At 36.8% G+C, this 16,125-nt stretch overlaps 1 protein-coding gene across 2 annotated transcripts in view; it reads left to right on the top strand.

Moving 5' to 3' along the window:
* Positions 1-553: 553 nt before the first annotated feature.
* The window catches only part of Sam-S (S-adenosylmethionine Synthetase), a 41,349-nt gene continuing 25,777 nt past the window's right edge, over positions 554-16,125 (top strand). Inside the window, exons 1-4 of one of the 2 annotated variants that reach the window (XM_083131240.1) lie at positions 554-974; positions 3,345-3,422; positions 14,262-14,384; positions 15,059-15,171. In XM_083131240.1, coding sequence (XP_082987366.1) covers positions 854-974; positions 3,345-3,422; positions 14,262-14,384; positions 15,059-15,171 — 435 coding nt within the window. In that variant the 5' untranslated portion in view covers positions 554-853. The remainder of the gene's footprint in view (positions 975-3,344; positions 3,423-14,261; positions 14,385-15,058; positions 15,172-16,125) is intronic. The other variant, XM_083131239.1, reaches the window with a different exon arrangement.

The following is a 16,125-nucleotide window of genomic DNA, read 5'->3' as shown; positions in this document are numbered from 1 at the left end:
CTTCTCCACTGACCACTGACCCGTAATACGTTTTCCTTTCCTTTGATCTAACAATCTTTCACACGTGTGTCTTTTTTTAACGTTTATTATTATATTTTTATACGTGAACATTTTTTACAAGTAAAACTTACAAGTTGAATGTGCAAGCACTGGCGGCGATTGGGTTCCAAAACCAGGGGACAAGGTGTCAAAACTGGAGGGGCAAAGACAGTTTATTTCTCTTTGTAGATAAGTTTTAACATAGTACAGGGGCAAAAATGGCGGAAAGTGGGGCAACTGACCCCCTCCCCCTAATTTCCGCCCCTGCCTGCAAGTCATTGCATCTTAACACAATGTCACCGCGTTTTCCGAGAAATATATTGTACGTACCATACAATATATGAATACAAAAATAAAGGCGAGATATGATATATATAAAATGAAAGCGTAAGTTCACTTTTAGTTGTCAGTTTGATCAAAGTGGTGGAAAGGCATTCATTTTACTTTGCGACTGCGCGAAGCCGCGATCAAATGCCATCATCCCATAGGCAGACGAGCAAAAGCAAGGAAAGTTGAAACAAAAGACGTCATCATGAATTGACCTAGACCTATGTCCATGTGATAACTATGTTATAAATATGGTGCTTTTACGGCCTGTGTTAGTTTCTTTTCAGACTGTGCTATAGCGGTTTTACACAGCAACAAGTTTCCACAAAGTCCTGTATTTTACCGCGCTGTCTAGTTCTTCAGTGTAGTTAAGCTTTTGAACTGTGTCACGTGACTCCACTGAGGCTTTATATAGAACCCAAGCTCCGCGTGCGTCCTCTTTTCCACAGTACAAGTAATCCACGACAGTAGTGTAAATTGGTTCAGAATGCCTGAGACTTCGTCGCGTATAATGAACGGATTTCAGCAAAACGGACACCTGGAAAACGAAATGGGAGACGGGGAACCGTTCTTGTTTACGTCGGAATCTGTTGGAGAAGGCCATCCTGGTAAGTTATGTTATTTATTATAAATACGTGCAGTTTATGCCACTGTCGAAACCAGCGCCATGTGCGCATGGCGCGTTGGTTTGATAGCATGGCGTTGAACAAAAATAATGTAATAATTTCAATGTAACTAATCGCAAAAACGTGCAATGATCTGATAGGAGTGTATTATAGTTAGTTAATGTACATAAGAAAACGCTTGCAAGGGTTGCGTATTGATTACGTGAAATCATATCGACCGTCATGTTAATAATGGCTACCTCGCGTGCTCCTAAGCGGGAAACGAAAAATTTATATTCGCGTAAAGAATTGACACTTTTCTGAATGCTGTAAAGGGGTGCCATACAGTAAATAAAAATTAATAAATATGAGATTCCCACATAATCGGATGTTTGTCCATTGATGTAGTGTTTTACACGTGTCGCTCGACTGAAGTGGCAGAATTTGTTGTGGTGGAATGAGCGGCATTAGCGAAAGTAAACTTGTAGTTTTGTGAACAACATTTACTTTCTGTACATACACACACAGTATCTAATTTTGCATCCAGACCCACGTGCTGTTCGGATAAAAATGTTTTTGTCTGTTTCTAACGTCCACCGTAGGGTCATGTGTTTTCACAAAGTTAGCCTTGCAAGAAATAAGCCTTTTACGTGATTCCTCCCTCGAATACATTTGTACATGCAGAGCTGAGCCCACATGTTGCAACAATTGGTACTATTATCGTATGAGGGAAACACCTACGAATCATATATTTCGTACTTCTTTACATTGCTAACGTGTTATTTTCGAATGTGGAACATTTCCTAAAGTGAAATAATGCATACCAATGTCTATTTCTTAGATTTACGAGTACTTACTGTTACTTGTTGTTTCGATAACTGTTACTTGTTGTTTCGATATTTTTTTTGATATATTTTATTTTACTTCGCGTTTGTGCCTCTTGGCTAATGCGCGAAGATGGGGATGAGTGATGAAATGATGAAATTGATGAATGGACATTCACAAACAACCATGCCCGAGTTGAATTCAAACCCGGGACCCTTGGCATCGCAGCACGATGTGCTAACCACTCGGCCACAGGGTCCGGCACTTGTTTCGAATCTGTAACACATTATGGCCGTGATAGCTTACTGGTTTAGGGGGCGTTCTGAGAGTGTTTTGTCGATTTATGCAGTGTTGCAAACCTCGTTCACCGGAAAATATCTACTTTCGTGCCCGGATTTGAAATTATGCTAATACGTCGCAAAACATTCACGTTAGCCCCAAAAACAATTTTCCGTAAGGTTAGGTTAGGCAAGCATAGTTAAAAAGAAAAATTACAAATACTCGACACGTCATGTTCTAGTGAAAACACGTCGAGGCTGAAACACTGGCTACGGGGTTGCATCATCTTAACACACGGAGCATTGCACTCTCGTGCAGAAAGCAAATGGCGGGAGCAGAAACAGCGTGCCAGACAGAGATTTTCGCAGAAAACAACACACATTCACATTAAAATGGATCAAATCTACATTCAGGAACTTCCACAACACTAAAGAAAATAATTTCCGTAAGTAATTTCTCCTGTAAATTTGAAGGAATCAGTTTCCCTCATACGATAATGTTACCCAACAATTTTTTGTGTTATAAAGTACTGAAGGTAATAAGAGCATTAGCACTTTGCAATAGAAGTTTTGTGCATTCTGTCTTGCAATATTGGTGTTTTGCATTACATTAAGATAAAAATTTTTGTTAACACTTTGGTGTCGAGCAGAGCTATCCAAATGTCTTATCGTTGCTAGATAGAAGAGGACTGAAATTTCTGTAACACTGTGTCTAAAGAGAGGAGAGCAATATTACTTCCATGTCGTATACATAATAAGAGATGTATTCATATTCACAGTAAGCCTGCTGCAATAACCATGTAGTACCCAGCTTTCTCTCTTCTGTAGTGTCCTTTTCATTTGATGGTTTTATTACTCAAAAATCAATATTTGTTTGTATTGTTGAAGTTGTAAAACACCAAAGATTGTCTAGATTATTGATGCATTACAATTTTTTTTTATATATATATATATATTCCCATGGTTACACCTTGCATTGAAATGTATTTACTGCAGAGTGCCATTATCAACTATTTTGGGGGTACTGCAAGTATTAATTTTCTGTTTTTATAACAATATTATGCAGTTGTTTCCATTATGTACCTGCAGATGGTGTGAGCTTTGAAAGTCACGCGGTCTCGCCAGTGTTTCCAAACATGCCTTTTTCTTAGAATTTTTTTTTTTTTAACGAACCTAACCTTGCCGGAAATGGTCCGTGGGGCTATCAGTCAATTGTTTTTGGGGCTATCCGTCAATGGTATCCCAATTTATTTTTTCTATTATTTTACAGATAAAATGTGCGATCAGATCAGTGATGCTATTTTAGATGCCCACCTTGCTCAGGATCCAGATGCTAAAGTTGCGTGTGGTAAGTTTATTTAATCATTTCATGATGTAGTATCAAGTGTGAAAAGACAACTCATACTTCACTGATGTTTCTACCACCTGAAATTTTACAACTGAATTCACTGATAGAAAGCACTGCAAAACATCAAAAACTTATACAGTGGTTCCGGCCAAAGAACTGACTTGGAAATTCTATTTTTGTCTTCTCCGTCGAAAGCCATGGAGGGTCACATGAACAGCTGAACCAATGGGCTTTGTCAAGTTGCCGGGGTGAGGGGGAATTCTCGTGGTATTCTACATTACCAAATTTTTCATTTTGGGTAGTTTTCGAAACAGGTGCCACCCTGATCAAAGCCAGCACGACGAAGCTTAAATGGTTGCCTCTGTGGCAAGTGATTGGGTCTGATTCCCTGCCTTTAACTGAAATGCGAGCGAGGGTGCTTGTTGCCAGGAAGAGGTGTCATGTATGACTACAAAAATCAGGCATGTAGCAACGGTAGCAACACAGCTTTTCACCCCCTTGAACTGGGGGCGAAAAGTCTGGGTTTCCTAAAGTCCATTCTCTGGCCGGGTGGACTTTAGTTTGTGTTTATTTTACTGCATTCTTTAAGTTTTACCCACCACGGAATGGATTTTTGTTAATAGCTATGAAATGAGTAGTGTCTTGTCTGTGTCATTCTTGAACATGGTAGTGTCTTGTCTGTCATTCTTGAACATGGTTCAGTTACTAGTTTTCTGCACCAAACTAATGTGTAAGCTGTTTTCAAGACATCAGAACGTGGTGTCCAATTGTGAATTGTTATTTATGGATTATGTGGAATTATCCCCAATAGCCACGCTTTGCAATGATTCTCACCACTGCATAGTGCCAGTATAACATTTTTTGGGGTATATAAAAATATTTACAGAAGAAGCACCTACCTTTCGGTAAGGTGGGGTGTGCCGACGGTAAATAGACAGTTAGCATGCTCTCTGCATGTTATAAAAATAACTGCTTTAGTTTCCATGAATTTTCGTAATAGCTATGAAATGAGTAGGGTCTTGTCATTCTTGAACATGGTTCAGTTCCTAGTTTTCCGCACCAAACTTCGGTGTATGCCGTTTTGAATACATCAGAACGTGGTGTCCAATTGTGAATTGTTATTTATGGATTATGTGGAATTATCCCCAATAGCCACGCTTTGCAATGATTCTCACCACTGCATAGTGCCAGTATAACATTTTTTGGGGTATATAAAAATATTTACAGAAGAAGCACCTACCTTTCGGTAAGGTGGGGTGTGCCGACGGTAAATAGACAGGTAGCACGCTTTCTGCGTGCTAATAAAAATTATTGCTTTAGTTTCCATTTAATTTGCAACAAAATGCAGTCTCTTCTGCTCTTTATCAAACAAAACCATTACCATTGTATCTAAATATACTGGTTTGGTGGTTACGCAGAGATAGTTAATTTACTCTGATATGCTTACTTTTAATTTTTCCACGTCAATTTTCTTCGTGATCAATTTCACCACCCATCTGGTGGCTTCCGTCAGGCGTGTACTGTCCTGCTGTGGGCAACGTGGTTCCTTCTGCTTGTGTTTGTGGTGGCACTAGTTGAAAGGACAGGCACTGCCATGAGCACAAGCGGAAGAAGGAACCACGTTGCCCGCAGTAGAACAGTACACTCCTGAGGAAGCCACCAGACAGGTAGTGAAATCGATCGCGAAGAAAATTTGCTCGGAAGAATGAAAAGTAAGCTTATCGGAGTAAAAACACATTACCTAATGCATAAGCCTATCCCAAGTTACATTGAGTGCACTGAACCAAAGTAAAACTGATGCTAAGTGATTTGAACACCGCAATCGTAAAAGTGGAAAAGATAAATATTAGGAGCAGTTGTTCAGGGAACTATTGTAAAATGTTATGGAACATGTTATGCAGTGTGAAATTTGTAGTAATGTTAAAACTGCAATTCATTAATAGTATTACAAAATTTCAAAACTGTACTTCACAGTATTATGTGCTTAATTTTAGCATTTCATCAACCACAGAAGGAATAGGTATGGAATGTCCAAGACATCAGTAGATTGTTCATATTTTATGAATGGTAAAATCACAATGTGATTTTATTTGTGTATAATGTTGAACCTGTCCCCAATAGCCACGCTTTGCAATGATTCTCACTCTCTGCATAGTGCCAGTATAACATTTTTGGGGTATATAAAAATATTTACAGAAGAAGCACCTATCTTTGAATAAGGTAGGGTGTGCCGACAGTAAATAGACAAGTAGAGAGTTTATATTGCCTTGTCATAGTGTTGAACATGTATAGACAAAATGCATGTACTGCAACTGAATATAGTGTTCATGTGCTTTTGCAGTTTCTCCCGGAGATGCAAAGTAACTGGATTAATGCAGTTTATTTTAATTCCAGTTTGGCTTAGTTCTTTTCGTGCGGACTGCTAATGCGAATATCAATGTGAATAAAAAAAATTGAGACTCAATCTAACCACAGCTTAATTTCTATTAATTAGGTCAGTTATTGTGGTTTTTCTTCTGTGGACTTAACAAAAGATAACATCGTTCAGTTCCTAGTTTGTTTGTTTCAACCTTGATGAAATGGCTAAGACACCAAAATATGTTGTTCACATTTTATAAAGGGTAAATTTTTTGTAACAAGATAAAACATTTACATGCTGCACAGTATTATTGCAAGTTACATTTAGTTAGACATAGACTTGGACATCCAGATAGTCAAAGTACAACTGATGATAAAAGGCTTGGTAGCCTCCCTGATATCTCCTTGTAATGAAGGGGTTCCAGGTTCGATACCCGGTGGAGGCACATAGTGGTTCGGATCCCACTTTAAACTGTAGGTCCAGTCCCAATTAACCTTACTGTGTATAAAGTGGACTTAACTCCTAAAACACCAATTCAACCAATCAATGCTGAAAGGTTTGGAGACTTAATAGAAGACAGTAAGAAAAATGTTTGCGGAAGTAGTGCAGAAAACCATTAAGAAATGCAAAATATGGAATATGGTATCCATGCATGCATGATATGGGAGTTTGGTTGGATTTCTAGGGAGCCATGGTGATTGGTCGGTAGGTCATCTGACACGCAGGAGACCTGTAGTTGATTCCAGGGTGGGTGATCTAAGATCTGAAGTAAAAATGTTCAGACCTTGTCCCTGCATGAAGCAACTCTTGGCCTTATCCTACCTCAAATCAATCGGTACGGGGGGAGGGTTGAAAGTGCTGATCACACCACCTCCAAATGTCCAAGGAACTTGTACCTTTTTTCTTTTTACTAGTAAAGAATTATCAAAACCTGTACTGCCGAGTAATATGACCATGTGCTGCTCTTTGCATTTTACCAACCACAGAATAAATTTTCATCTTGTGTGTGCAATTCTTGAACATCGTTTTCGTAGTTTTTTTTGCTTCAACCTTGATGAAATTCCTAAGATACCAATATATGGTGTTCACATTTTATAAAGGGTAAAATTTTTGTAACTTGATTTGTGGATTACATTTAATCAATCCCCAACAGCCACGCTCTGCAACTATTCTTATTGATTGCATAGTGCCAGTATAATTTTTTTTGGGGTATATAAAAATATTTACAGAAGAAGCATCTATCTTTGAATAAGGTGGGATGTGCCGACGGTAAATAGACATTGCATTCCTTGTCTTAGCATTCGATATGACAAAGGAAAATGCATACGCTGCAACTGAATGTAATGTTCGGTGTTTCATATGCTTTTGCCAGTGCTCTTTAGAGATGGAAAATAACCACATTAGCTTACATTTTGTTGCAAATGTTCCAATGTTGATGTAGCGTTACTTTTCCTGCTGAGTGCTAATGCATAGATCAATTTGGTAAAAAGGGGAAAAGGCTTCATGTTAAGCTCACCACCTCTTTATTATTATTTTTCAGCTGAACAATTTTAAAAGAAATTAAACTGTTTCCTAATGTGTTCCCCACGTTTCTGTATTACTTGCATTCATCAGGCTGACATGACTTCTGCAAGTGACCAATAATAGATTCTTGTTTTTTTATTAGTGCCAATTATTGTAGTTACAATATAGCACCTATATAAACAACAGCAGTGATGCAAAATTAATGTTTTTTTTTGTGTAGTGAATGTGTGCGACCCTCGTGAAAGTGACAATAAATAATTAGTTTCAGCTTTTTAATGGTACATTTTTGCAATTATAATATATAACTGACTATATAAACAACAAAAGAAGCAGTGGTTCAATGACAAAATATTGGTTCTTGAATTTTAATAATTAAAAGAATGTGTATGCCACACACTTTCCTCAGTTAAGTTTCTAGTAGGGCAGGGGTAAAATAGATTTGTTGTATGGGTAAACTAGTTCTTGTATTGTTGCTTTGCATTATAAGTAAATTATAATAGTGGGCTAATAATATTATTTATTAGACTTTTATTGTTATGATCAATAAGTAGAACCCATTTCAGGCAAAACATTACGTGCTGCTCAGAATCATTCCAAGTTACACTGAGAGAAATCCATTCAGTCAAATTACAATTAATATTAATAGCTTTGCAGACAGCAAGGAAGACTGTGGAAGAAGACAATAAGAAAATTGCTTGCAGAAAACCTCAGAAGTATAAAATGTGGAATATGGTGTGTGAATTTCCTCAGAATTTTTAATAACTACAACTGAAGTCGATGAAGGGGGGAAAAAATGCATAACATTGTAACTTGTATTCAGAGTAATATGACCCATGTTTAGGTTTTCTTCCTTCATTCTTTACATTTTACCCACCAGAAATGGTTTTCCTCTAAGTAGGTATGAAATGTCGCTACATTGTTTTTACTACGGAATAACATCAATCTTGAGCATGCTTCCAAGTTTTCTTGTAAGTGTAGAACCACAATGTTGTTTTGTATGTGGAACCTATCCCCAATAGCCACGCTTTGCAATGATTTATCACTCACTGCATAGTGCCAGTATAACATCTTTCGGGGTATATAAAATTATTTACAGAAGAAGCATCTATCTTTGAATAAGGTAGGATGTGCCGACGGTAAATAGACAATAGCCCCATCTAGTTTGCTGCACTTGTTGATGCTCTGTGTAGTGCAGGTGTATTCCAGTGTTAGGCTAGTGCAAGGATGTGACGTTCAAGTAAACTGTAAAGCTGTGTAAAATGTGTCTGCTGCTTTAAATGTCCATTCGATTAGTTAGCATTCACCACGTGATCATACACCACACATACATCTACCCTGACCGTAGTCAAACTGTGCAGACACCAAATACACTACTTGACTCCAAATCAACGAACTAGTCGACTCTATGTGTTGCACTTTGTAACCAACTAGGTGCTTCGGTGCAGTCAAAAAGTGCATCAAACTAGACTGGGCTAATTAACTTGTTCCCCTTGCCTTCCATATCTTAGTATTGAATGTGCATAGACTTCAACTGAATGTAAGGTTTAGTGTTCCTGTGAATGTAAAATAATCACCTTGACCCTTTGTACCCCTTCAAGAAAGTGAAATCCTTTGCATGGTTCTTGAAGATTTGTTGGATATGAACATTTTCAGTTATCTTTAGCTCTTGGAAATGTGGCATTGTGAAGTAAAATATGTCTGTTACCTTACTGTAAAGAAAGACAACTAGAAGTCTTCATTCATGCAAGTGAATATAGCACTCAACACGACATTCCAGAACAGCAGCTATAATTTTAAATCTGGAAGTTTGGGACTGATAATTATTATTATTATTTTTTTTTCATTATTTTAGTGAGCAAACAGTTTTTACTAGGGATGGGCCGATACCAATCAAGTACCCATATAAAATTTACCGATACCGATATACTGCTCATATATGAAATTCCAAATTGTCCTTGAACCTCAATGGATGATGCCCTCCTTAAACAATGTTTATTTTTAGGTGACTGCAGTACAAAAGAATGTTTCTAAATAGTACAGAATTTTGCACTAAATTATAAGATTACACTGGTCTACGTCCATTTTGCTGACTGGAGTCTGATGGTTGTTCTTTAGTAATTCGAGGGTGGTAAATCCAAAACCGAAATCCGTTTTTTTCTATCACGTCAGGTTTCGGAGGAAAAAAGAAAATTATCTAATATTAGGGATGTATATTTAGAGCAATGAAACAACGTAGTCCGTAAAGAGGTCACAAGATGGCAACACATGGAACATTATAGTGATTATTATTTAAATCAGTTATTCGAACATTGTTAACCTCAAAACAAAGGACAAATATTACTAACTTAGTAAGGAAAGCGTATAGTGCATATTTCGGGATTAAATTGGGTGACCAAGATAAATCCTGGGCACCTCATAAAGTATGCAGGACCTGTGTAGAAAAGAAGGAAAGAAATATGTTAGCGTCGGGAACAACCTTCCATGTATCTGGACAGAGATAGGCATGTATTAAGATATTTTCAAAGGGACGAAGAATATGTGTATTGTACAGATGTGAAGGGACTAATTGAAGCTATGGGATGTACGTATAATGCAGAAGAATGGAGGCTTTTTATTGATAGCAAGAGGAGTTTGAAGTGTGTGTTGATACATAATGGCAATAAGTTAGCATCCATTCCTGTTGGCCACTCCGTACATTTGAAGGAAAGCTACGAAACAATGAAAGAACTGCTTCGAAAGAAAAAAAGTATGCAAATGAAAGTTGGCTTGTGTGTGAAGATCTCAAGGTCATTTCAATGTTACTTGGTCAACAAGCAGGTTTCACGAAATATCCATGCTTTTTGTATTTATGGGACAGTCGAGCAAGGAACGAACATCGGGTACGAAGACTGTGGCCTGCCAGGAAAAGCTTTGAAGTCGGGGCGAAAAACATCCAGAACAAGCCGCTTGTTGATCCTAAGGAAGTGTTTCTTGCTCCACTGCACATTAAGTTGGAATTAATGAAGCAGTATGTAAAAGCTCTGGATAAGAATGGGGCTTGCTTTAAATACATTTGCTCAAAATGTCCTGCATTGACGCATGAGAAAGTAAAAGCAGGTATTTTGATGGTCCTCAGATAAGGATGCTAATGGAAGATGAAGAATTCTTACAAACAATTAACCACACAAAGTAAGATGTATGCTGTGCATTTTCTGATGTCAATACAAACTTTCTTGGAAACTTCAGGGCGCACAACTACGAGGTTCTAGTTGAAAATTTGTTGGTGACGTTTCAAAAGTTAGGAGTAAATATGAGTGTCAGGCTTCACTTCCTGCACAGCCGCTTAGATGTATTTCCGTCCAATCTTGGTGCCGTAAGTGAAGAACAGGGCGAACGCTTCCACCAAGACATAAAAGCCACGGAGCACCGATATCAGAGGAGATGGAATGAAAACATGATGGCCGACTATTGCTGGTGCTTGCAGCGTGACGTTCCTGAGGCCACGTACTCCAGAAAATCAAAGAAACGAATAATTTTGCCTAAGTAGGTATGCATGTTGTGCTATTCTGTGGTGTATGTTAAGTTTAGCATAAGTACAGGCATCAGGTGCTGACTGTATGTGCTCGTGAAACAAATTGATCAATTTGCCGGAATTACCTAAACTTTTTGTTCATTAAGAACTCCCTATTGAGAAAATAGAAACGTATGTTTGTTAAACAACGTGACGTGATACTCTGATTGAACATCTGACTACTTCGCATTCTCTTTGCAAGTGCTGTTGGAATGTAGCCGGATATAATTTTCTGAAAATTTTGAAATGTGACTTGTCAAACAATGCAACTTAATACCTGTTATCAGCTCCGCCACCTTATGTATAGTCCTATAATTTCATTATGTGCAGATATCTATATGGAAAATTGTTGGAGTTTAGCCCAGTATTATAATATTGTGAAAATTTTCAAATGTGATTTGTGAAAAATTGTGACGTGATACACTTTTTCTGACTACATATTTGGAATCAGCGACCTCAAATTATATAGAATCAGTTATAATATGTAAGTCAGCAGAAAAAGAAATTTCATTATGTGCAGATGGAAAATTGTTGGAGTTTAGCCCAGTATTATAATATTGTGAAAATTTTCAAATGTGATTTGTGAAAAATTGTGACGTGATACACATTTTCCGACTACATATTTGGAATCAGCGACATCAAATTATATAGAATCAGTTAAAATATCTAAGTCAACAGAAAAAGAAATTTCATTATGTGCAGATATCTATATGAAAAATTGTTGGAGTTTAGCCCAGTATTATAATATTGTGAAAATTTTCAAATGTGATTTGTGAAAAATTGTGACGTGATACACATTTTCTGACTACATATTTGGAATCAGCGACCTCAAATTATATAGAATTAGTTAAAATATCTAAGTCAGCAGAAATCTTTTTTTCATATGTAGACCAGTGTTATATATATATATATATTAGATGGGTAAAAATAATTGGTAATTTTACCGATACACAGATATGCCTATATCGGCCAATACTGACAGTACCGATTGATCTGTCCCATCCTAGTTTTTATCATGTGGCCCATACTTTGGGATCAAATATCTTATTTGTTTTCTGCATGCTGGAACCAATTTTATATTATGTAAAACATCAAAATCTGTAAATTAAAAAAGAATAAAGTTTTTCTTGAGGGTACAGTGGTCAATGACCCCCCGATGCATAGTTTCCTGTCAATTGTTTGGTTTAACAGTATTTGTCTGCTGAGTGCTGTCACAGATCAGTGTAAACAAGAGGAAAAATGAACATGAGACTTCCTGGAACAGCTACAGCTGAAGTTCTATTAATACCATCAGTTATTGCTTAAGCACAGTATCAGGCGAAACCACTACATGCTGCACAGTAACTCCCAAGTTACACAGTGAGAAATACAGGGGATCAAAGTACAACGGGCGGTAAAAGCTTTAGAAACTGCAATGGATGGAAATAATTAGAAAAATACTTGCAGGGTTAGTGCAGAAAACCTGCGAGAAATATAAGATATGGAATATGTTGCACATGCATGCATGGTGTGGGGATTTCTTCAGATTTTTTTTTGTAACTCTACAATCTGCATTGCAGAGTAATATGACAATTTAGGTTTTCATTCTTTACATTTTTCCCCACCACAGAATGGATTTTCCTCTAAATAGATATGAAATGTGTGGCTTGTCTGAGATTCCTGAACATTTTTCGGTTCCTAGTTTATATATAAAAATATTTACAGAAGAAGCATCTATCTTGAAGTAAGTTAGGATGCGCCGACGGTAAATAGAAGATTCACTTGTTCTAGTTGCCTTCCTTGTCATACCATTGAATGTGTGTATAGAGGAAAATGCATGAAGTTAAACTAAATGTTTAGAGTGCAGATTATCAACCAAAACCATTACCTGCTGCATGCAATTATTCCATGTTATACTGAGTGAGAAACCCTCTTCAAATTGAAGGACAACTGATGCTAAAACTTTTGGAGAGATCAGTGGAAGAAAAGAATAAGAAACATGCTTGCAGAATCAGTGCAGAGAAACCATGCATGCATGTTGTCATTTTAATCAGATTTCTAGTAACATTACAACTGCAATCTGTGAAGGGAAGCACTGCAAAACATCAAAACCTGTATTGCAGAGTAATGTGACCATGCTTAGGTATTCTTGTTGCATTCTTAACATTTTTTCCACCACAGAATATATTTTCCTCTAAATAAGAGTTGTTCCTCTTTTTGTTTGCATTGAACTGAACATTTGTAGTTTTCTGCACCAAACCTAAAAAAAATTATAGATATCTGTAGATTGCGTTAAATTTTATGAGCAGTAAAATCACCATTTTAAAATTTATTTTATGTGGAATTATCCCCAATAGCCACGCTATGCAGCGATTATTACTCGCTGCATAGTGCCAGTGTTACATTTTTTTGGGGTATATAAAAATATTTACAGAAGAAGCACCTATCTTTATAAGTAAGGTAAGGTGTGCCGACGGTAAATAGACATGTTCTCGTTGCCTTGTTTTACCAATGAATATGTGTAGAGGAAGATGCATGGAATTTTGTTGCTGCCTTACAAGTTAGCAAGAGGATTTTTTTTGCAATATGACTAAAAGTAGGATTTTTTTAAACCCAATGTTCATACGAATGATGAAAACATTTTTCTATATTTGCTTTCTTCAATTGCTGAAAAGTTATAATTTTACTGCCTGAATACCATATTTGCTAGTATTTTTTTTTTTATGAGATCAAGTTATGCCTTGTTACTATCAGACATGGCCTCTTGCGGCAAGAGCAACTAATGTTCATTGCAATCAAGATTGTGCTATTAGAGATGGAAAAGGCAGAGGAATTAGAGGCCTGAGAAGGAATCAAACCTGAGAAGTTCAGAATGAGACATGGCCTTGTGTTAGAATCGCTGGCATACGCAGGGGGAGCTGATGGGGCTGCAAAACTAAGGTTAAAAATGTCTATTACAAAGTATTTTTAGTATATTTTGTATAATCACTTTGTTGTGAGGCAAGTTCTGCTAAATATCAAAATTACAACTCCTTGAACTTAAGTTTTATATCAAATAAGAGGATGGCGAGGCCGGATAGAATATTATTTAATGAATTATGTTTTTAGTTCAAAATGAGTATTGATGGGCTGTAATTAAATTGGTCATTAATTAATCGGCATTTGTTTATTTTTCCAGTTAATTCTGTAATTTTAAACTTTCACCGCCGAAACTATTCCCAGCATTCATTTAAAGGCCGTATGTTCTGAAGTTAGAAAAACTTAATGTATTTAGTTTTTGAATTTGGCAGAAGTTAAGTTTATGGAAGTTTCAGGAATGGAGAATTTCTACATTTCCAATATGGTCATCCTTATATTTTGATTTGTCGTTCCCTACTTTCAAAGTTAGAAATGTATATACAAATTTTTATTTTTTTTTATTTTGCAGAAACTGTTACAAAGACTGGCATGATCTTGGTGTGTGGTGAAATAACCTCAAAAGCTGTAGTTGATTATCAGAAGGTTGTGCGAGAAACTGTCAAACACATTGGATATGATGATTCAGCAAAAGGTGAGTTGGTTTGAAAGACTTTGACAATAGTGGTGCACTAACCTTGAGACAAGGTATTGGATGACAGTGCATATACAACTCTCAGTTGTGTATGCTTTACTTCTGGTCATTGAATAAGTGAATACTGTATAAGTATATTGTCTTGTTTCTAAATTGCTATGATCTTCTGACCAGTGATTTTGAGTTTTTATTAAGATATACTTCACTGACCTGCATTAAATATACTCAGGTGTGTGAGGCAGCTTGTCTTAGGCCTTGTGCTAGAATAAATAAAAATGTTGTCATTCGTAGTAAGTCCAAGGATATTTTTATTATGTAGTGATTAGTTGTTTTGAATATTTTAATGAAACAAATTTTAGCCATATAATAAACTAAAATTTTCATTGCAGCTTGTAGTATCTTCTTTACTGGTGTACATTTAAATACTGTAATAATTTTTAGGAAAGTATCGAAATGGTGTAGTGTAGATAGTTCTGGACTCTACTGTATGAATACTGCTGATTCTAATAATTACTAACGTAGTTCAAGAGTCTTGTCTAATTCATTTGTCATGTAGGGTAGGAATAAAGTTTAAATTCATTTTGAACTAATCTTTTGTCTTGGTCTTGTATAGTATAGCTTGTTAAATTTAGTACATTTCCTTCATTGTGCCTATCTGATTGGTTACGTAACAGGCTTTGACTTCAAAAGTTTAAATCTGCTTGTGGCAATTGAACAGCAGTCGCCGGAGATCGCAGCAGGCGTTCACATAGACAAGAAAGAGATTGATATAGGTGCTGGCGATCAGGTACACACTTTTCTTTAAATGGGGTAATGTGTTGAAACATTTTGGTGCACTTGGTATCACGTTCGGAAAAAGAGGGAAATTAAGCACCTGGTCAGCTTGTATAGTGCTTTATGTTTGGGGGTGTGAGAGGGGGATATTCATTTCAAATTGTCTGCTGGTTTCGCAGGGTGATGCACAAGGTAATGTGGTGGACACTGCCAAAATATGAACTAGTTGCAGGGTGCATGTCAAGAGGTTTTAAAAAGTTCAAATTTTTGCAGAAATTACTGATAGTTGGAAAGCATGTAGGAAAAAGTGCAGTTCACTGCTATTTGGGAACAGGTGGTAAGAAAATTTGTGTGTTCATTTTGGAGGGAGGTAGGAAAGTTGTAAATTGCCTGAATTTAATGCTGGAGGAATATTGGGTTACTCATAAGTTTGTGGGAACGGATATTACATTTACATTTGACTGAAAGTTTACACACGAGGCCTTCATTTTTTAAAGAAATGGTTTGATTGCATGTTGTAATTGTTTGTGTTCGTACAGACACATCCCAAATGTTAATATATTGTTTGTGTTAATAATTAATTGAGGATGGTCAACGAGTACTTTAAGAAATGACATGAAGTTTAATTAATCAGCTTTGTTTTTTAATGTTAATGTTAGACATTTATGTCCAATTTCCAACATGTTATTCTGTGTAGGGATTGTAGCCTCGTGTAGTTAATAAGACCTGCATGGAATGTTTGAGAGCCATTTGGCGAGACCATACAATTACAAAAAATCCGATATTTATCGGTAGACCAACACTGACTTGATGCTTGTGGTCTACTTGGTAGGGCATCTTGACCATCACATGGGAGACCCAGAGTGAATGTAATTTTTGTAATCTTGCCTGTGCATAAAGCATTTGGCATCCACTCAGCCTCAAATAAAATGGCAAAGGAAAAGGGGAGGGTTGCATGAAACCACTA

Source organism: Lepisma saccharinum, chromosome 11 (assembly GCF_977018435.1).
Source record: "Lepisma saccharinum chromosome 11, izLepSacc3.1, whole genome shotgun sequence".
Lineage (NCBI taxonomy): Eukaryota > Metazoa > Arthropoda > Insecta > Zygentoma > Lepismatidae > Lepisma > Lepisma saccharinum.
Note: the sequence above shows the minus strand (reverse complement) of the source record. Positions and strands in the feature narration are given on the sequence as shown.